Source organism: Panthera leo, chromosome E1, assembly GCF_018350215.1.
Source record: "Panthera leo isolate Ple1 chromosome E1, P.leo_Ple1_pat1.1, whole genome shotgun sequence".
Taxonomy (NCBI): domain Eukaryota; kingdom Metazoa; phylum Chordata; class Mammalia; order Carnivora; family Felidae; genus Panthera; species Panthera leo.
Window position 1 is genome coordinate 10,808,316 of NC_056692.1, and position 21,529 is coordinate 10,829,844.

The 21,529-nt window shown below is 60.9% G+C and overlaps 2 protein-coding genes across 2 annotated transcripts in view; one reads left to right on the plus strand and one right to left on the minus strand.

Annotated features, from left to right (window-relative positions):
- Positions 1-21,529, minus strand: part of SLC5A10 (solute carrier family 5 member 10) — a 57,927-nt gene that overhangs the window by 16,603 nt on the left and 19,795 nt on the right. The gene's annotated exons all lie outside the window — the stretch shown is intronic.
- FAM83G (family with sequence similarity 83 member G) overlaps positions 1-21,529 on the plus strand; it is a 27,964-nt gene continuing 6,435 nt past the window's right edge. The window contains exons 1-4 of the mRNA XM_042914951.1: positions 1-68; positions 524-1,186; positions 13,889-14,056; positions 21,280-21,404. Coding sequence (XP_042770885.1) covers positions 665-1,186; positions 13,889-14,056; positions 21,280-21,404 — 815 coding nt within the window. The 5' untranslated portion in view covers positions 1-68; positions 524-664. The remainder of the gene's footprint in view (positions 69-523; positions 1,187-13,888; positions 14,057-21,279; positions 21,405-21,529) is intronic.

Genomic DNA, 21,529 nt, shown 5'->3' on the forward strand with positions numbered 1-21,529 from the left:
GCCTGTGCGCTTCGTTCTCGCCGCAGGGCTCTCCTTGCCGGCTCTGTCCCCGCGCCCGCGTCCGCCCGGTAAGCGAGTCCTCCCGGATCCCGGACCTCCAACGCGCCGTCTGCCAGCCGCGCTTCCCCGAGCCTCCTCCGAGCAGGCCTCTTGGGTTGCCGGTCGTGGCGCCCGGAGATTTTAAGACCCCGCTCCCTTCCCGGAAGCCGTCGGAATGCTGGGCGCCGCTGAGCTGGGCCAGAGGCCATCCGAGTTGTCTCCTGCCTCCCACTCTTGGAAACTTCTGGGAAGTTCCCTGCTGGCTCTAGTTCCTCCCAGAAGTTGCCCAGGACTTTGGGCAGCTCCAGAATTCCTCTGGGATGTGGGTGCCCCCCGGCCCCCACTGATAGAGGCGCAGCGCGCCCTGGCGTGGGTCGCGCCCCGCCGTCTCTCCCACTGCCGCCCCACCCCCGCCCTGTCGCCCCTCCCTAGTCCCCGCCTGCACTCTGACCTGACCTCCGCGTTCTCTTGGACTCCCTCGCAGGTTCCCTATGGGCAGAGTTGCTGAGACGCCGGTGAAGCCCCAAGAGCGCGCGGGGCCGCAGTCGCGCGGGAATTAGGATCCCGACCTTGCTGAGTGCTGTGTCGCCCGCCCACCCAGCAGAAGCGTCGGGGCAGAGGCACCATGGCCTTCTCTCAGGTGCAGTGTCTGGACGACAACCACGTCAACTGGCGCTCCAGCGAGTCCAAGCCCGAGTTCTTCTACAGCGAGGAGCAGCGGCTGGCCCTGGAGGCCCTGGTGGCCCACGGCCGCGAGGCCTTCTACGAGGTGCTGAAGCGCGAGAACATCCGTGACTTCCTCTCGGAGCTGGAGCTCAAGCGCATCCTGGAGACCATCGAGGTGTACGACCCGGGCTCGGAGGACCCGAGGGGTGCCAAGTGGCCCCGGGGGCCCGAGGACAATGGGGTTGGTGACAGCGAGGAGGCCAGCAGGGCAGGTGGGACCCCCACCGAGGCCGAGCCACCGCCCTCTCTGGAGTACTGGCCCCAGAAGTCCGACCGATCCATCCCGCAGCTGGACCTGGGCTGGCCCGACACCATTGCCTACCGCGGTGTGACCCGGGCCAGCGTCTACATGCAGCCCCCCATCGATGGGCAGGCCCACATCAAAGAGGTGGTGCGAAAGATGATCAGCCAGGCCCAGAAGGTGAGGCAGCTGCTGGGCGGGAGTCCCCGGAAGGGAAGCTGGCTCAGTGGGCCTGCGTCCGGCCCCCAGCATATACGGAGACCGCAACACTGTCTCTCTCGTGGGTCACTTTGCTTCCTCCCTGGCTGCCTCCTCCCCTGCCCTCATCGGGTTCCTCAGTTTCTTTGCACAGGGATAGGGTACCCAGGTTCTCTGACAGGAGATGGTGGGTTACCCCATCTCAAAGGGCCTTTGTGCATTGTTGGGGGAGGGCTCTGATCTCCCCAGACGCTGCAAGCACGTTCCCCAGAAGAAGGTGCTGTGATGGGGTGGGGCCGGGAGAAATCTCCGGGTTTTCTCTCACTTACTGTCCCTCAGGATGGCTCTGATTCACCCCTGAGAAGCAGGACGCTCTCACACACGCCGTGAACCCTCTGGTGTTGCTTTTTCCTGGGTAGTGGAGAGAGTCTGGAGTGGTGGAGAAGGCCTGGAGACTAAAACACAGCCTGAGTCCATCTGAGGCTGGCCTGGAGGTCCGAGTTCAAAGGTGCCTTTTTCCTGGCTGTGCTGGGCGACGGAGAGCGCCTTGCTCGCCCTCTCTGAGCCTCTGTGTGAGCTTTGCAATGGCAGAATCTTTCCAGGCTGGGATGTAGGGGATGGGGGTGGGCCCTGGGTGGAAGGGGAGTGAATTCAGCTCAGGGTTGTCCGCCTGTGCATTTTGCCAGTGAAGGGACCTCAGGCTTTGCCTGTTCTCGACCCCTGCCGAGCCGTGCTGTACCCTGGTGCTGGTAGTCGTTCTCAGCCGACGCACTGACACACATCCTCGGAAGGGCCAGGCCGGGAACCGGTGCGCCTTCTTACTGAGAGGAATTCTCGGTTTCCAAGCACATCCTGACATGATTGGTAAAGCCTGCGTGGCGAACAGTGTTGAGAAATGTTCTGAAGCCAGGTCCGAGCTCAGTAGAGAGCAGCGAGTGATGAGCAATGTGTGTGTCCGCGGAGGTCTTTCTAGCAGAGTCTAACCCGTCCCCGGGCCCAGAGCGGGGCAGCAAATCGCACAAGCCCAGAACGCTGGCTTTGGGGACCATCCTGGCTGACAGGGCCTGGGGGAGCTCTTGGGCAGGGAACCCAGAAGTGGGTCAGGAGCTGACAAGGTGGCCACGGGTTACGTTTCTAGAAAGGTGGAGTCCCTGTCCCCTGAGGGGGCTGGCAGAGTCAGATAGCCCGTGTCTCGGAGCCTGGCTCTCGGCCTGATCCCAGGCAGCTTTGGGGCTTCGGGTTTCTTCTGGTATGTCAGCTGGAGGTGGTTAGGACCAAAGCTGAGTCTTTGGCGGTTGTAAAGATGGAATCGGGTGAGGAGGAGTTTCAGGAAGAGGAGGGAAAGGGGGAGGGGGAAGGGGCCTTCATAGTTCCTGGGCTGAATAACCCGCCCCGCACCTGCCATGGAGGGTGCTGCTGACACGGTGCCTGACCCGAGGGCCTGCAAACCAGTCCCCTGGGAGGGTCTGTTGGGATCCCATGACCCCTTTTTCAAAAATGGGAGAACGGAGGCCCTGGGTGGGGCTTGACCTGCTATGCCAGGGTTCCCCGTCCTCTGCTCCTCGCCTCCCCACCAGGAGTAGGAAGGAGGCAGACACCAGATCTCTGCTTGGCATGGGAACAGCCAGCCAGTCTAATCTCCCCCAGACAGAAGGACTGATGGCCTGGCCCAGTGATGGGGGCCAGATAGGGGCGCCTGGGGCCAGGCTGGGCACCGGCGCACCCTCCCCACGTGTCTGTGTCCGGGGCTAAGCCCCAGCCACCCCATGCAGTTCCATGGGCCCCCGAAACTTTGTTCCCCACAAAGGCCGTACCAGGTTACTGGCGTCGCTTAAGAGGACGTGGCTGGGGGGGGGGGGGGGACATCTGTCTCAGGTTTGAACCCCAGTCTGTGTGGTAACTGCGGTTGGCGCGGCCCCCTGATCGGCTGGCGTTGCCCCCTGTTCCCCTCAGAATGGGGCCCCCCTGCTGAGACTGCCCCATGCTGTCAGCCGGCAGGAGCCTTCCAGACCCAGAAGGAGGGTCTGAGGCAGTAGAGGCTCATCTGTCAGATGAGAGCACTGAGGCATGGAGGACAGGGATTTGTTCACACCCCGCCGCACCAGGGTGAGCCACGCCCCTGCTTTCCATCCTGGCTGCTTCCCTGTCAACTCCGTCCAGGGGGCCCGTGGCCAGCATGGTGTGTGGGTGGGCGGGCAATAATAACAGCCACTGTTTTCTGAGTGCGAGGCACTTTATAATTTCAGGTAGTGTTATCTGCCCATTTTTCAGATGTAGAAACTGAGGCCTGACAGCTGAGTCCCTGCCAGCGTCACCTAGCTAGTTCTTGCGTGGAGGGGTGGGGACCAGGCCTGTGTTGTCCTCAGACTCTAGGACGGGTCCCCTGCCCATCCTGGCCTGACAGAGCACAGCGACAGGCAGGGCAGGGAGGGGCGGCTCAGCCAAGCTGCCTGCGATCCTCCCATCGGCCCTGCCCCGGCTGCTTCCCAGGCCCCGGCGCTGGGCTGTGCCGCTGACGGATGCTGACGGGGGCTGACGAGGTGCTTTGCCTGGCCCGCCCGCCGCCACGGGGACCTCTCCCTGCCTTATCTCTCCCCATGAATCACCTCTTCCCCTGCGCCCCCGCATCCTCTCCTCGCCCCCCCAGCAGCAACGCGCGGAGAACACTCCCCCTCCCCAGGCCTGGGACGGGGAGCCCGCCGTCCAGCCGCTGGGCCCGAACACTGCCCGCCCCCTGCCCGCCGGGGCACCTGGGCCGGGGCGGCTGGTGCTGACTCAGGGCGGCCCAGCCCGCCACCTCCTCACGGCGGGCAGACCCTGGGGCAGGGAAGTGACACAGCACACGCTCAACCCGCCCCGGCTTGGCCGTCAGGGAGCGGCTGTGTGTCTCCGTCAAGACTTCTGAACCCCCCTCTTTCCCCAAAGACTAGAATGGAACTGGTACCAGGAGCCAAGAGTGCTGGGATCGGGTCCCTGCTCTGCCTCCGCCACTGTGCGACCCTAGACGAGCCTCAGTCATTTCATCTGTAAAATGGGTAACACTGAAGATTGTCAGGAGTCCCTTCAGCTCTGACACCCTGTTGCCCTGCGATTCTGGACTTCTCTGGGACGAGAGACCGGAGGGTCTTGGGTCTAACTCTACCGGCTGTGTGGCCCTGAGCAGGCAGCCTGTGCTCTGAGCTTTCTTCTAGCCCCATTGGGCTCCCAGTCTCTGAGATGGAAGGCCATCTGCCTGCCGCTCCCCCCCGGCCCCTGGGGAACCAGTGATTTCCCTGGGGGAAAACCTGCTTTGGGGTTCCAACTGCATACCAGAGGCCAGGCCTGTAGTATCATGCCCAGGAGGGATGAGCCCCAGTCTCTCTCTGTTGCAGCCTCGGAGAGAGGGGTGAGGCTGGGCTGGGTCCGGGAGGGGGCTGAGGAGGGAGTGCCCCCCTCCATGACATGGGCCCCCCCCGAAGGATCACTTCACCAGACCCAGACAGCCCAGGGAAGATCCCAGGGGCAGGTGGGAATCACGGACAGGTGAGAAGACGGATGGAGCACGAGGGAGAATGAGTTTCGAAGGTCGGACTAGAACCCACTTCTCGTGCCTGCCAGGCCAGGGCTTGGGAACGGAGACCCAGAGAAGTTAAGTTTCTTGCCTAGGGCTACACAGCAGGAGGAGACGGCAACCTCACGATGCCTGATTAACCCCACATCTTTTCTGTCAACCCCCTGCCTTCACACGCCGAAGTCTTGGCTCACGGCTTGGCTCCAGGAGAATAAAAGCAGCTTAATGAGGCATTTATTAAATGCCAGCTATATGCCAGGTGCTGAGCGGGCACTTTACCCCCATTGTAATCCTCCCGGCAACACCATAAAGTAGGTGTTGTCTCCTTAGTGCAGATGAGGAAACTGAGGCTTGGTGGAGTTCAGAGAGGGCAGGTATCCCGCTCACAGAGCTAACAGCGGGAGGAGCTGGACCCAGCACCCAGGTCTGTGGGCTCTGAGCCTCTTTTCCCCGGGAGAAAATGCATCACGGCCGATGTCTCTGAGCCCTGCCTCTGATGGGAGCTTTGGCGCCTTGCTGCTGGCCCCCAGCTTGACTCAGGACAGTAAAAGCACTTTCACGAGGCTCCTTGTCCCCAGCAGGCTCCCAGACACGGTGCTGTCCCCAGCGGGGATGGGGGTGGGGGCACAAGTATGACCAACACAGGACTGGGGAGACCAGGGCTACCGGCAGCTGAGGCCCCGGCGGGTCCCTTTGGAGCAGGAGGGAGGGCCCCAGGGACGGCCCGGTCAGCTGTTCGCGGGCCCCCGCCGGAGCACGGCTGGCCCAGGCTCGCGCCGCGAATCCGGGGAGTTGTCTCCTGCCCGCTCCAACAATTCCCAGCCCAGGCCCAGGGCCCTCACCTGCCAGGTGGGGAACATCTGATAACATCGTTCCAGGTGTCAGCTCCGTGTCTCCCCAGGCTTCCTACCCGACGGCGTTTGCATCTTAATTGAGAGTTTGAGGAGAGCCAGGAGGAGCCCTGCCAGGAAGGAGGGCACCGGCCAGCCTCTTGGAGCACTGGGGCAGGGGCGGCGCTCCCTCCCACAACCCCTGCCGACGTTATTCGCGTCGCAGAGGAGGACGCTGAGGTTAGGGCGCTCAGAGCGGGCCAGGGCCTGCGCGGGGCTCCACAGAGCCCCGGTCCCCCGGCTCGGCTGGCTCACCTCGAGGCCACCCGTCCTCGCCTTGGGCCAGCAGAGAGGGGCCGGTCCTCTCACGGGCCCCCGGCTCTCCTCTCCAGCTCGGCCACCCCCTTGCTATGTGACCGTGAGCCTCCGTTTCTTCATCTGCAAAATGGGGACTGGCCACGTGTCTTGCGGCAGTAACAGTGAGCCACCCACAAGCTATCGAGTGATCCGAGGATGCTCGGTGCGGGGCAGGGCCGCCCCTCCACACTGGGACCACGCCCTGCGTCCTGGCAGGCGCTGGTCTGCATGGGCTGCTCTAGCCTCCTTCGTGGCTCCCGAATGATCTCCAGGCTCAGGGATCTTCCCAGGGTAAACGCCACAGGGGGTGGGGGGCAGATGGGCTTGCATACCACTCAGACCCACACCCAGGCCTCTGCTGCTGTCTTGCCATGCTGTCCCAAGATAGTTGCTTTGCCCCTCTGACAGCACCTGTCTCAAAGCGTGCTGGGACTCAAATGGGAAAAGAGGTTATGTCAGGCCCTCGGTGTAATGTCTGGCATGGAGCTGGCATTTCATAAATACCAGTTCTCTTGGGTCTTCCTCCTTCCCTCTCGCCTGATAGCCTCTCTCAGGGAATAGCCTGGGTTGAGAAGTGGTGAGCTCCCCGTCCTGGAGGAGTTCAAGCAGGGGCTTGGTGGCATCCAGTAGAGGGGAGTGGGCATCAGGTGGCCCGGAGGCCTCAGGCAAGGAAGTCCTTTCCAGGCCAGTCTTCCTGGCGGATTAGGATGCTCAAGGACACCTCAGCATCTGTCACCCTTGGATCCCAGAGAAGCTGAGATTTTACAGGCTTTTGAATTTACGAGTCCGAGATTTTCCAGTTTGAAGATCCTCAGCTTGTGCCACGCGCTGATGACTGCGTGGTGGTCTGGTTGGCTGGACTCTGTGACTGCGGGACTCTGGGGCCCCTTGGGGCCAACGGGAAGGGGGAGGGGCCTGTCTTATCCACAGGGCGCAGCCCTGGTCACCTGGCCCTCCCCCATGCTCTGCCCTTTCCTCTGCAGCATTCCTGAGCCTTGGTGAGGAGGCCGATGTCTATCTGGGGAGGGCTGGAGACTCAGGGCAGGGCCCACGCGGCTGGATGGGGCTGGGCCGGGCCCCTGGACAGAGGGCTCTGGGTGTGACCAGTATAGTATGTGCTTCGACCCCGTCCGCTGCAGTCATTTGGCACTCAGGAGGCCCCAGCCTCCTTTAATTGGCCTTAATGAGGCTTCTGTTTTAATAATCCAGAGGGTGGGGAAGGTGCCAGGGCTGATGAATGTCAGAGGGGAGAGACCTCGGGTTATCCATTCCATCCCCCCCCCTCCCCGCCCCGTGTTATCGAGAAGAGAAACCAAGGCTTGGAGAATGGAAGTGCTGGGCTACGGGCTACCCAGGGAAGGAGTGGCAAATGCCCCAGGGCAGTGCTGATGGTCAGGAATTTGTTTCAGAACCCAGAGTGGGCTCTGGGGGGCGGTGGGTGGAGTCACAGCTAGAATGTACACAGGATCCCCCACGAGGGGAAGAGCCCTAAACAGGAGGTCTCTGCCACCAGCCGACTGTGTGGCTCTGGGACGGGGATTCCTCTCTCTGGACAATGGGAGTGGTCATCACTGCCCCCACTTAGTCCCTGGAAAAGGGACGCCTGTATGAGTGTCAGAAAGCTGGCCTGGTTATCCCGACCCTGGCTTGGGTCAGCACGTGTTATGACATACACAGACTCCCCCGCCAGGCCGCAGGACCAGGCTGTGCCCTCGGCGACAGGCCTTTGGAGCCAGAGGATGGGCAAACTGGTTTGGAGAATGCCAGAAGTCAGGGGGAGAGTCCCTCACAGTGGGGCCAGCGGCTTCCAGGTGTCCTCCTCAATGCCTGGAGAACCTTCTAGGCCTTTCAGACAGTGTCGCCTTAATCCTGCTACCACCAAGGGAGGGGTGGGGTGCAGGTGCAGGGGTTGGGGTATCTGTGGGGGGGGGGGTAGCAAAGTAATTGCCCTGCCAGTGAGGGAGGAGGAGCCTGTGGCTCCAACAGGGAGCCTTAACCCCTCCATGTGTACAAGGGGGTGGTGATAACTACAGGGGAGGTCTGCCCGAGATGAATCCTCCCAGTCTTTGTAGGTCTGAAGGGTCTCAAAATTTTGGTTTTGAAAGCTCTTTTCACCGGGTAGAGAATTCTAGGTTAAGAGTTTTTTGCGTTTAGTGCCTTAGAGATGTTGCTCCGGTGTTCCCTGGCTTGCGATGATTCTGTGGAGAAGCCTCCGTTTCTTTGTTCCTCACCATGTAATGGTCTTTTCCCCCCACTGCCTGCTTTACACATTTTCTCTTCATCACGGACTTCAAGTGATGTGATTATGATGTGCCTCGGTGAGGTTTTCTTCACGTCTCTTCTGCCTGGAATTCACTGAGCTTCCCCGACTCTGGATGTAAGTTTTCATCAAATGTTGAAATGCTATAGACACTATTTTTCAAACGTTCTTCTATCCTCCCCACCCCTCTCCACCTCAGCACTTTTGAGACTCCAGTAACATGCCTCCTGGACCTTCTAGGTGGACTCCCAGTCTGCTGATGCTCTGAGCTGATCCTGGTTGTTCAGTTCCTTACCATGTGTCATTTGGGATAGTTCCTATTGTGTGTCTTCAAGGTCATTCATCTTTTCTTCTATGGTGTCTAATCTGTTATTAATCTCATCCGGTGTATTTTTCATCTTAAATGTTGAATCGTTTTACATCTTGAGATTCAGTTGGTGGAGGGGAGCAGGGGAGAGGGGCAGAGGGAGAGAGAAAGAGAATCTTAAGCAGGCTCCACGCTCACCATGGAGCTTGATGCCGGACTTGATCCCACAACCCTGGGATCAGGACCTGAGCTGAAATCAAGAGTCGGATGATCTACCGACTGAGCCACCCAGTCACCCTTGGTTTGGTGTTTTTTACGCTTTATTAAGTGGGACTAGAGAAGACTTAATCCAGGGTAGAAGTTGGACTAAGGACCACCTCTGGCCTGCTGCCTGCTTGTAAATAATGAAACACAGATGCGTACATTTGCTAGTGTGCCGTCTGTGTTTGTTTTCATGCTGTAATAGCAGAGTTGAGTGGGTCAGAGCGATATGGCCTGCAAAGCCTGAAGTATTTACCATGTGGCCTTTACAGAAAAAGTTAGTTGGCCTCTGGTCTAGGCCTTATTTGCCCACTGCTCACGTACTATCCTTCTGAGGACTCTCCTGCAGGCCCTGAGTTTTAGAGGGGTGTGTGGTCTAGCTGAGGTGGGGACGTAAAAGATTCATGGTCCTGTGTGAGCACTGGTGACTGTCCCAGCTGCTCTTTTCTAGCAGTTTTGTCCCAGCCTGCGTGGTTTCCTCTGTGCATGTGATACTTGGTCACCAGCTGAGGGCTCGAGGGGAGGCCCTGTAGCGTCTGGTGCTCACTCTCTGCAGCCCCCTCTCCTCCAGTACTCCATCCTGAAAATTCTAGCTGCCGTGCTCCGGGCATGACTTGTCTCCTCAACTCCTGGAGACTGCCGGACCCCACCAGGGTCTCCCCCTCCGCTCTGCTGCATCCCAGAGGTAGCTGAGGTGGTCCTGGGGCTGACCTCATTCATGTCCCTTCTCTCAAGGGTCACTGTGCTTGCTGCAATCCTGTTGGCCACGGTTTCACAGATTGTGCCTGGTTTTTGTCGTGTTGTTGTTTATTGTTAAGGCGGGAGGGTCAGTGTGGGCTCTGTTCCTCTGCTGTGGCTTGAAGTGGAAGTCAAATCCAGGGTCTAGAGAGTCATCGTTCCAAACTTTAGAACAGTCTGCAGCATTCTCTGTGTTGTTCCCACGAACTGCCGCCATGCACCAGCCTTCCAGCTGGCTCGGAGGGAGGTAGGGATGGCGAGTGGTGATGCCTGGCCTGTCCACCCCGGAGTGCACTGTGGGTCTGGTGGGTCAGGACTCAGGTTTGTGTGCCAAGGAGGCAGGAAAGTGACAGCGGAGGCTCTGAGCTTGCCCCGTTCCCGCATTAATTCACACACACACACACACACACACACACACACACACACACACCACCCCCCACCAGGACACTAAGGTTCTTGCCCAAGGCCATGCGTCTTCCCATGCCGCCACCCTCTGCCTTAAATTGACAGACCCGCCTATATTTCCCAAGACCCAGCGAGGGCCAGGGACTTGGGTCCTTGTGCACCCTTGCTGTGACTGCGTCTGGGCTCCAGGGTGGGCGGGCTGCTTCTGTCTCCCCTGTCTGCTCTGAGCACTTTGAAGGGACAGACCACGGCTGGCTCTCTCTGAGCCTTCTCCACGCATCTCCGTGGCCGAGGAGGGCGGGGCAGGTGTTACAGGGAGCTCTGGGAACCTCTGACTTGGGTCTCAGAGTCCAGGCCTTCAGAAGACAGGTTGCCACTCAGCAGGTTGCTGTGGCACTTCCAGAAGTGCACAAGCGATTTGCGTTCAAATGGCAGAGAGGAGCTGGGAGCGGTATTTAAGTTGGGGTTTGACCATGGATAGGAGTCGTCCGTGTGGAAGAGAAAAGGAAGGTGGCCCAGCAAGGAGAATAGTGTGTGTGGCTCCAGGCCCGGGGTTTTAGGGAGGGGTCAGCTGGGTCAGGGGCCCCTGGGGAGAGATGCTGCTGCGGAGCCTGGGCCCACGGTCCGCAGTTTTCCGGGTTTTCCAGTTGCGTGCAGAACCCCCTAGCCGTCTCACTCCTGCCCTTCCTCCCCCGGTGCTTCCACAGACCTACTCTACCCACCGGTCCCGTGAGCACACTTCTGCTCCAAGAGTGGTTCCTGTGGCCACAGGGAATCTGAGAAACAGCTCTGGGGGTGCCAGGAGTTGCAGACTGGGTGTCGACCCAGGGAGGCGGGGAGTCCCGTGCCGCTGGTGCAGAGCTGGAGGCAGGGCAGTGGTGGGCACTGTGAGATGCTCCAGCTGGCCCAGACAAGCCAGGCAGGGCACCTGGGCAGGGCACAGGGTCACCTCCAGCTTCCAGCCTCCCCCTCCATCTTCTCCCCGGCTTTGGCCCTGGCCTTGCCCAGGACCTCTGCAGAGTGTGTCTCAGCTGGGACAGCAGGAGGTGGCTGGTGTTGCCCTCTGGGTGGGGCCAGCAGCTTTGCGCTCAAGCCACACTGTGGGCTGGATAGACCACAGCAGTGAGCCAGGCCGACACCCCCATGTGGCAGATACGGAAACCCGGGGCCCGGGAGGAGCTGTGGCTTGTCCCTGGCTTCCCTCATTGCTGCGGCCCAAGCCACTTGGTCACATTCTCTGTTGACAGAAGCTCCCTGAGGCCCGCCTTAAGCCAGGCTCCCTCCACGAGGGATCTGAACGGGGGGCTCTGCCCTTGATGAGGTCACCGTGTTATGGGCAGGCTGAGCCACCCAGACAATCAGGCAAGGGAGTGAATCCCTCCGTGCCTCAGTTTCCTCATCTGTAAAACGGGAGTAACAACCACTGCCTCACAGCATGTTTGAGAATTGAACGAGGTAGCCGTTATTGGGGCTCATTATACCATCCCACGGCGTGAGGGCCTGGGACCGCTCTCACTTTCTTAAGCAGAAGGCATGCTGGGTGGGGCGAGAGACCCGGGTTCTGGTCTCGAGTCTCTGGCCCCTGCTCTTCCATGCACAGAATGGGGATCTGCATGCAGAAGTCAAGGGCCTCCAGGAAGCCTCTGGTTCTGACTGGGCAAGCTGTGGGGGCCTCCGTGGGGAGCACCAAGCCCCCGCCCCCAGCATCATCCCAGGGCCTAGGGGGCACCAAGCACCCCTCCCTGCTCCCGGCGTCAGCTGGCACCTGTTACAAGCCCTCCTTTGACCACCCCCTGGCACTGAACCCAGTGTTTGGGGAGAGCTGGCGCTCAGCCCGGGGACCCTGTGGAAGGGATGCACCATGGGGGGCTGGCCCCAACAGGTCCAGCCCAACAGCAGATGATCCCTGGATCAAGCGCCCTACCTGCTAGAGGGCGACTGGGGAAGGACACACGTGGAGTGGGTCCTGCTGGGGCATGTCCCCCAGCCCAGGCCCAGGGCAGGTCCCCATCTGCCACAGCAGGCAGGGCCTGGAACCGGGCCTGACCGATCTGGTGGGGGAGACAAGGAAACGAGGGGTGATGGCTGCCTCGGAGGAGAAATGGGTTGGCTCTGCCCTTTCCAGGGGCGGCTTTATCCAAGGGGATCCCAGGGCTGGCTCTAGGGCTGTGGGATCCCAGGCGGGGAAGTCCCTGCCACCACCCCAGCCACCTCAGGGTCTCATCACGCTCCACCGGTGAGATCCAAGGCTGTTGTGAGCCCACCCGGCTTCCCTCGTGTCTCATCTGCCCTCTCATCCACCCCCTCGCCAAGCAATCTCTGGCCTTTCCTTAAACATCGCCTGGGACGGGGAACTCACTCTCTATCAATACCCTTTGCCTAACGTCGGGTCAGAAAGCGCCTCCTCAACTGGTACCAACGTCTGCCTCGACTGGCTCCTCCCTGCTTACCCTATAGCCCCTGCGTAGTCCGTACAAACTCCCTCTGCCCCACCCGAAACAGCCCCTCAGAGACTCAGAGCCAGCGAGCGGCTGTCCCCCAGAGAACGGAGTGAATCCTGGGCCTCAGCCACCATGGCGCCCTGGCTGGGCCCACAGCTCCACTGCACCCGTTGTGCCAAAGAGAAAGCTGGGCCCAGAGAAGCTAGGCGTCTTGCTCAGGGTCACACAGATCGAGTCCGGGGCAGGGCAGGGCAGGGAGGAGCCCAAATGGGCCTGCAGGGACCAGCTGGGTGAGCTCACCGGAGTGTGCAGACTCATCCCCAGCAGGTCCCAGGCTGCCTCTCCTTCACCCTGTGCCTGCGGATCCCAGTGAGGGGAGCCGGGCAGGCCACTCTCATGGTGGGGGTGGGGGTGAACTTGGCTCCCTAGCGGGCCTGGGTACGTTCTAGCCTGACTGTTCCCAGTTCATTGTATGGCCGAGTCCCTGGCCTCTCTGTGTAAGGCTTTTCCAGAAGGTTCTCAGACCCTGGACAGGGCAGTGGTGCCAGCCTTGAAGGATTGGAGGGGCTGGATGTCTGTGTTGGTTGTCAGCATCAGGCCCTGATTCTCATGGGCTCCCCCTTAGTGCCTGCTGGGACAGGGACGGACGGGGGACGAGAGAGAAGGCCAAAGATGGTCACCGAGCCCCACCAGGCCCGAGCGTCTGCTGACCACACAGGGGAGCTCATCCCAACCACCCTGTCCTTTCCCTGTTGCTTCTTCCTTCCTTGTGCTTTGACTCAGGCCAGTGCCCCTGCCTGTCCGGCCTGGAGCGTGTCACTGCCCACGTCGGGCTAGGGCTTGGGGTAGATGCACTCTGACGTCTTGGGGTCTCACCCTGAGCCCGGTCCAGGAGGCTTGAGGTCAGCCATTGTGAGGACAGATGTCACACGTGCTGGTTTGGACTCTGTCCAGCCAGGTAGGAGAGGTGGCAGCAGAAAGCCTGCCAAAGTCCACAGCAGCCCCGAGCTGCACGGGTGACCTCAAGAACAGCTGTGCCAGATGCTGCCTTCCTAGCTGTTGATACATCGGGTTGATCTCGGCGTCCCAGGGTGGCAGGTGGAGGGCGATGGTGTGGGCTGCTGTTCTGGCTCGGGAATGCAGCCCAGGAAGGGACCAAAACAGGGCGCCCCCGTGCTGAGCCCTGACACCCACAAGGAAGGCTGCTCTGGGGACTGGCCCTGACACGCTCCAAACCTCAGGCTGCAGCCCCCGACTCCAAGGTGTTCTGTCTTCCCTGCACCTGCCTCCCCGGCCAGGATACACAGGCTTTGTTCTCTGCAGTCTCGTGTTACGGAAACGGCGGGCACGTTGAATGTGCTGCTCCTCTATTTGCCGCTGCTCCAGAGAGTCCAGTCCCAGCCCCGAGGCCGTGGGGGGCAGGGCGAGCGGGGCGCCCAGAGAGGGTGGTGGGCGCGGGAGGGCTGAGTGTCCTGCCGAGGCACCTGTCCCCACCGCCGCGCTGCCCAACAGCCCCGGTCTCTTCCTGCTCGCAGGTGATCGCCGTGGTCATGGACATGTTCACTGACGTGGACATCTTCAAGGACCTGCTGGAGGCCGGCTTCAAGAGGAAGGTGGCCGTGTACATCATCGTGGACGAGAGCAATGTCAAGTACTTCCTGCACATGTGTGAGCGGGCCCGCATGCACCTGGGGCACCTCAAGGTGAGCTTGCCTGGTCATGAATGACCAAGCGGTCATTCAGTTGGTCAACAAACACTTGGAGCACCTGCCTGCTAGGGATGGAGTCCTGTGCTTGGCACAGAGAGTTCAGTGACCCTAGAGCCTCCTGCCAAGTGGTTGCCTGACCTCTGGCTGAATGCCCAGAGGGACGGGACACTACTTCCAACAGTCAGAGATAAGATAAATGTTGATCAAGGGTTGATCAGACACTGGAACCCACGCAAGGTGCCACATCACATGTTATTTCAAAGCAGCCCATGCCACACTGGTTACCTGTCTTTGCTTGCACACTGCCAGTGACAGGGTGCTCACCACCTGATCTCCAGCAGCTTCTTACATCCTATCTGGAGAGCTGTGACTCCCAGGAAGTTATTTTTGGGGGCTTAAGCCAGAATCTTTCTCTGTGTGACACCCACCCACCGGTGGATCTGGCTCTGACAGAGGCAGCTTCCTCGGGTTGAGGTCAGGCAAGGCTTCCTTGATGGCTGCAGAGTTGAAATAAACTTGAGGAGGGAGAGCAGAGTAGAAAGGGTTTTCTAGAGAAGGTCACCACGGAGCAGAGGTGGAGGGATCGGGGTGAACCTGGGTTCTTCACACTGCTTTGCTGTGTGTCCTTGAGCACATCACTTCCTGTCTCTGGGCTCTAGGGTGTCACTGGTCCCAAAGAGAGGCAGATGGGCCAGGGGGCTGGGCTCTTCCGCTCAGATACCCTGCACTTGATCCCTCGCTTGCGGGCAGGAGGAGCCCTCCTTCCACCCAGCTGTCATTTGGCACCTACGGTGGGCAGCACGTTCCCCAGAGAGTACAGATCAGTACGCATGACAACAGCTGACACTTCCATAGTATTTCACTTGGGTCGGCCCCATCCTAGACACTTCACATGGTTATTTTATTTATTCTGCATGATGACCCGATGGGATAGGGCAGTTGTTCCCATTTCACAGATGGGGAAATGGAGGCACCTGTGCAGGTGTTTAACTTGCTGCCCATTAGGTTAAACATATGGGGTGTGGGGGCTTCCTGGCTGAGCCCCAGCTTTTGACAGGTCAGAATCCCCTGGGCTTCAGGCCTGTGATCTGAGCAAAGTCCCTGGAGAAGGGGCGACGCCGGGCTGGTCAGTGAGGGGCTGGGCTCCTGTGCCTGTAATTTGTCAGTATCTGTCAGTTGTGCCCACCCATCCCCACTGAGGCCTTTCAAGTGGCTGTGGGCTCTCCAGGCGGAGAGTCTGTGGCTGTGGGGCCATTTTTATGTGGTCTCTCCGGCGGGCTGACCCCAAGCCCCGCGCTCACCCACCACCGCGCTGCCCGCCGTGTAATTAGCACCGAGCGTCGACTCCCGGGGCAGACAGCTCATGCTGGAGAGGTCCAGAGCGTGTAAGAGGCGTCTTTTGAAAGGTGACCACAGAAGCCTCTGCCCTGTGGGCAGCAGATCAGAGAACCTCCGGGCCCATCCCCACTGCACCCTTGCCGCGTGCCCAGTGCACACCCGACGCCCATCCCATTGCTCAGCGCCTGCATGCTCCTGGGGCAGGATGAAGAAGCTTGTCCATGCCAGGCGGGATCTGAACCCAGGATTGGCCGCTCCGAGGCCCAGCCCCCTGTCTAGTGCCTTTCCTCAGCAGCAGAGGCTCAGATGCGAGTCTGCTCGGAGCGTTCGGAGCTCCCAGGAGGTGGGGGGGAGGCAGGACTGGGCTGAGAACGTGACCCAGAAGGCTGCACGGCTCACTGTGCCAAGCCAGCGTGGGCCTTGGGCACGTGGCTCCACCTGTCTGAGCCTCCGGTGCCTCGTGGCCGTAATGATGTCTCATAGGGTTGTTTGAGGATGAAATGAGAGGAGACAATGGCTGTAAAAGCGCTCTGTGCGCTGAGGGGAGTTACGCGGCTGTTGGCAATAACAAGAAATTATAAACCCCAGGCCCCAGGCGGGGGAGGGTGTGTGTGAGGCCAACCCCCCAACACTTGAGCTTGAAATGAGGCCATAGCCCGAAGCATGGGAGGGGCAGCTCACCCCAGGGGTCCTTGGCACATTCTGCCCTGCTCACCACCTCCCTGCTCTGGGGAATGTTAGCAGGCTCTGCAGAGTGATGGGCCCAGGAGCTGGGTGCCAACGGAGGGTCAGGTACCTTCCTGGGAAAGAACGTGTGACCCTGACCTCCTCATTCTTGCTGTTGAGCCCGCCCGCTCCACAGCCTGGGCAGGTGGCCAGAGGCTCCTGTGCGCCCAGCCCTGGCCAAGTGTCACCTTGTCGAGGGCCTGCCTGCTCGGCCTACCTCCCTGCCCGCGGGCCAGCTGGGCCCGGACCTGTCTCAGGAGCACTTCCTTTGCCGGTAATCCCTGGCCCGCCCTCGGCTGCCCGCCACCCCTGCCCAGCTCTGCAGCGACCTGCCCTCAGCTCCTACGGGCCCAGGATACAGGTCTGACCCTGGTGGGGTCATCCTTGTGACTGTGGGGGTGTCGGGCACCAGTCTGGGCAACGCCAGGAGCCAGGCCTGCGCCCATCTCTGCCACCTGCACTGTAACCTTGGGCAGAGATACTGAATCTTTCTGGGCCTCGTTTTCCCTTTCCCTTCCCCTTCAAGCTGTGTTCCGGCTGGGGACTGCCCTCACACCCTCACCTCCAGGCAGCCCACCACCCTGCACCCGAGCCTCCTGCCTCCTGAGCCTCGAGCTCACACAACACATTCTGCAAACAGATTGTGTGGGCCAACCCCTCTCTTGCTCTTGATTTTGAGGTCAAGTGGGAAGACATGCACCAGCACCTTCCCGGGTGTGAGGGTCCCGGCCATCCCCGAGCACCCCAGCCTGCTGGCTCAGCTGGCCCCTGACTCTCTCAAGCAGGGAGTGTGGGAATGAGCCACGCCAGGTGACCCAGTCACATTTGGGGTGAGACTGAGGGCTGAGGGATGCCCCAGAGGCAGGGGGAGCCAGGCTGGGCCTCCAGCCTCACAGCTGAGACAGGACCAGAGCTGTGAGATGCCTGACTGATCTGAAAAGCGAGTCGGCTCTGTGCGGCCAAACTGGAAAAACCAGCAGCTACTTGGGCTAAGGCCGGACCTATTTCTGATGAACAAGAAAACTCCAGCCACCGTGGCCGTGGGAAGGCACTTGATGAGGATACAGGATTCAGCCTGTGGCTTGGGTTCCACGCTGGCCGGGCCAGCCTTGGCCCCCTTCTGGTGCCCCTCCCCTCCCGTCCGGCCGTCTCTGATCCTGGCCCGGGTCTGTAACGGACTCGGGGTGTGGGGCAATGCTTCTCAACCAAGCGGGGTTTGCCTGGCTTGGGATATTTGGCAATGTTTGGAGACTTTTTTAACGGTTGTGACTGGGAGGGTACTCTTGGAACCTGGCAGGTAGCAGCCAGGGACACTGTTAAGCGTGCACAGGACAGTCCCCACAACAGGGAATCGCCTAGCCCGGAATACCAGCAGTGAGCAGCCCACCGTAGGGGAAGAGCCAGGGGCCCCTCAGACATCAGGGTCCTGGAGCTGGGCTGGCTCAGCCCTGCCCCATCCCCTACCCCTGAGGGTGCTGCTCATCTCAGCTTCTTGTTGTTCATCCCAGCATGGGGACACGGGTGCTCTGTCCCCTGCAGTCTGCACGGTTGGCCCGATCTCGCTGTCACCGGCCAGACCCGGTCAGGATGTGTCTCCGGGCCTCCCCACTTCTCCTCGGGCCCAGGAGATGTTAGCAGGTCCCTGCAGAGAGCCACTATGGTCCAGCTGGGGGCTGGACTCCACCTACTGGGAGACCATGGGTCGGTCACTCCCCCTCCCTGAGCCCACCTGGCAGTCACACACGGCCGACAGTCCTGGCCTCTCTGGGCCTGACCTGTGACACTCTAGATATTTTCTGGTCCTCTGTGTCAGTCCCCTCTTGCCCCTTGAGCGGAACGGATCGTATCCCGGGCACACTGCATGTGGTGTCACATCCTACTTTGGCACCTCAAATTATGGAGCCCCCACTGGGTGCCGGGCACCTTGCTGGCCCTCAGCCACGTGCACCGTGGCTTCCTTCAGTCTTCGCAGCAGCCCCGAAGCATAAGAGCGGGTAGGCCCATTTCACAGGTGAGAAAACTGAGGTGTAGGGAGGCCCAGCTGGCATCCGTTTGGTGCCAGGACTGGAGCCATGTTTGACCAGAGCTCCGGGGGGAGGGGCACTGGGCTGGTCCCCTTTGCCTACCACTGTCCCCCGTGTGGGCCACGGCCAGCTCAGTACAGGGTCAAGTGGCATCTTTGTGAGCTTAAGAGGCCCCGCGGGGGATACAGGCAGGGCGCTACAGGTTTGCCCCAGCCTAGCGTCCCCCACGCCGTGCCCCATACGTGGCTGGGGCAAGAGCTGCTCTTGGAGCGGATGAAACGCTGCCCAGCCGTCCCCCCGATGTCCTCTCAGGGACCCATCACTGCCCCTTTGACACACGAGCAAGTTGAGGTTCCAGAGGGTCCACGGGCTTGCCCCGGCCACTCCTCTTGAGCCAGCCTGGGTGCCCTCCACCCTGCCTGCTCCGTGCTCTGCTGGGGGTGCCCCGGGGCTCGGAGACAATGCAGCTTTGTGGGATCCTCTCCCTGCGCTCACCCGAGCCCTGACTCCCGAGACGTTACCTCATCTGGGCCAGGCCCCATGGGGCGGGACCCACCCGGGAACAAACAGCCCCGGGATTGGATGGGCCTGAGAGTCGGGGCCATCCGTGCAGCATGCAGACAGGGAAACTAAGGCCCAGAGAGGGCCAGAGACCCACTTAGAGTCCCACAGCGAATCTGGCACAGCCAAGGCTGCCTCTCTCCTGGAGTTGAGTCACTCTGAGATGTAGGTGGTGACCTCCTGGGCCCTTCACGGGGCCACGCTTTGAGGTGGGCGGGGGCAGACACCGGTGAGGGGGGAATTGAGGCTGGTCTTCCGGGCTGAGGAGAGGCCTGTGGCCCAGCATGCAGAGCTCTGGGCCGGGAGCCCACAGAAGCCACAGAACCAGGCTGTGGTCGGGCGCAGGTGACTGGAAAAGGCCTCGAATCGCCTCCAGGATCTTTGTTACAACTTCTGGTCCCTGAGCATGCTCCGCGTTGGGTACAAAGTCACGAGCACTAATTGTCCTGGGTCACGGCCAGCTTCCTGCTGAGCTGGCTGTGTACAGACAGGCAGCCTGGGGGGCAGGGGAGCCGGCCCTGGGAGTAAAGGCTTATCTGCCTACTGGGCTGGGCCCAACACCCAGCGATTATTCAGCCCACAGCCAGGTGGACATCCATGCCCACCCCATGAGCTCTGGGTACTGCCCTGGGGCTGCCCAGCGGAGAGGGGTCTGAGACCTATCACAGAGGGAACAGACACAGGAGCGCCCTTGGGCCATGGGCCCGAGCGGAGGGCAGGCTCCTGCTCCCTTCTCTCTGCTGCCCCTGCCCTGACTCAGGCCGTCCCTCCCTGTCCTCCACTTCCTGCTTCTCATTCACTTCATGCGCCCTCCCCCCCTGCCCCACCGTTGGGTGCCAGAACTGTTCTTGAGGGGCAGCTCCAACCCGGTCACTCCTGCTCTGAATCCTTCCATGGCTCCCTACTGCCCACAGGGCTGAGCCAGGCCCTTAAGCAGGTGTGGGGTCTTGCATGGGCATCTGGCTGAGCCTGTTCTACAGGCTCCATCACCCACCCTCCTCCTGCGACGTCCTCTCGGGTCTTAGGCTGCTTTTGTTACCAGGCCTTTGTGTTCCCACGTCTGGAATGCTGCACCCTCTTCCTGCCTGCCCCACTCATCCTCTCGCCCTCTTTTGATGGCAGGCTTTCCCTGGAGCCTGTCCCGGCCCCCCACACTGGGGGCTCTAACTCATCTGCCTCCTCCCTCACCTCCAGCGGGGCGTCCTGGTCACAGTCCTTTCTGCGTGTGTGGCTGGGGGCTTGGCAGGGTTGAGGAATGAGTGTACGAGTGGGCAGTTAGTAAGCGGGGGCCAGTGAGTGGGCGAGGGCGACGGGGAAGCCACAGAGGTATGATGCCCTCTGGAGGGAGTGACTCCTGTCACAGTGACCCGTAGGCAGACCGATCAGGATGCTGTCAAGGGGGTTCCTGCCCCGGACAGGTGTCAGATTCACTGGGGCTTGTGTTAAAAATGAAATTCCCGGGGTGCCTGGGTGGCTCAGTCAGTGAAGCATCTGACTTCGGCTCAGGGCGTGATCTCGAGGTTCATGAGTTTGAGCCCCGCGTCGAGCTCTGCACCGGTGGTACAGAGCCCGCTTGGGATTCTCTCTCTCTCCCTGTCTCTCTCTGCCCCGTCCCCACTTGTGCTCTCTCTCTCTGTCTCTCAAAATAAATAGATAAAACAATGAAATTCCCAGCCTGACCCCAGTCCTCCGGAGGCACATCTCTGGGGGCACCCGGGAGCCTGGGTTTCTAACACACTCTGGGGAATTACCTGCACCAGATGAGCACAAGTGTCCTTCCCATCCTGAGGCTCTACTTTGGGGTCTCCTCAACTGTCCCCTCCACTCCTGGGCCTCAGCCGCACTCGCTTTGCCCTTCCTGGGGTCTGCTGTGCCCCAACTCTCCTGGTGGAAAGAGAGTGCCACAGGGTCCCACAGACTGCGCACCAGGGAGGCCTCAGGTGGTCAGAGAGTCCAGAGAAAGGCAGGAGCGACCTGGCTCTGACGGGAGGCAGTGGTGGCCCCGGGTCTGCTCCCTCTGGGTCTTCCCTTCCCTTCCCATGGTCTCTCGGGGCCCTTCTAGCTTGCTTGGAGCCACAGGGCCACTCACTCACCCTGGGAAGGCCACAGACTTGCCCGCGTGCAATCCCCAGGTTCCCCGAGAGCAGGCCCCCCCATCCCCAGCTGCACAGCCGCCAGAGGACTTTTCTAAATTGTGTCTGCACGCCCCTCCTGCTCAAGACCCTGCAATAGCCTCCCGCCACCTGCACCGGCTTTTCCCAAGCTGGCCTGGCCACGCAGGTCTTCTCCTGCCCAGGGCTGCCCTGTGGACAGCCTTCGGGTCACACCCAGACCACCCTGCCCCATCCCCTTTGTCACTGTCACCCCCCCCCCCCCCCCACTTTCTACCTTCATATCACTGCACTCGCCACCTTGGTCTAGACCCTGTGGTCCCCACGTACAGCACCCCCTTTCTCCAGGCCTCACTGCCCCATCCTTCCCCATCCGAGCCCCTGTCCCCCGCACACCCTGCCAGTGTGGTCAGTGCTCTGATCACATGTAATTCTGCCTCCTGTCGCCCCAACACAGAATCTCAGGGTGCGGAGCAGCGGGGGAACAGAGTTCTTCACACGGTCGGCCACCAAGTTCAAGGGTGCCCTGGCCCAGAAGTTCATGTTCGTGGATGGAGACCGGGCCATCTGCGGCTCCTACAGGTGACTCTCCAGCTTTCTGGGGGCTGGGGACAGAGGTGGCTCCGGTTCCCAGATGGTTTCTGCCCTTAATCCTGCCTTATGACACCCTGGTTATTCCGGTTCACTGGTCCCCAAACTGCTGAGGT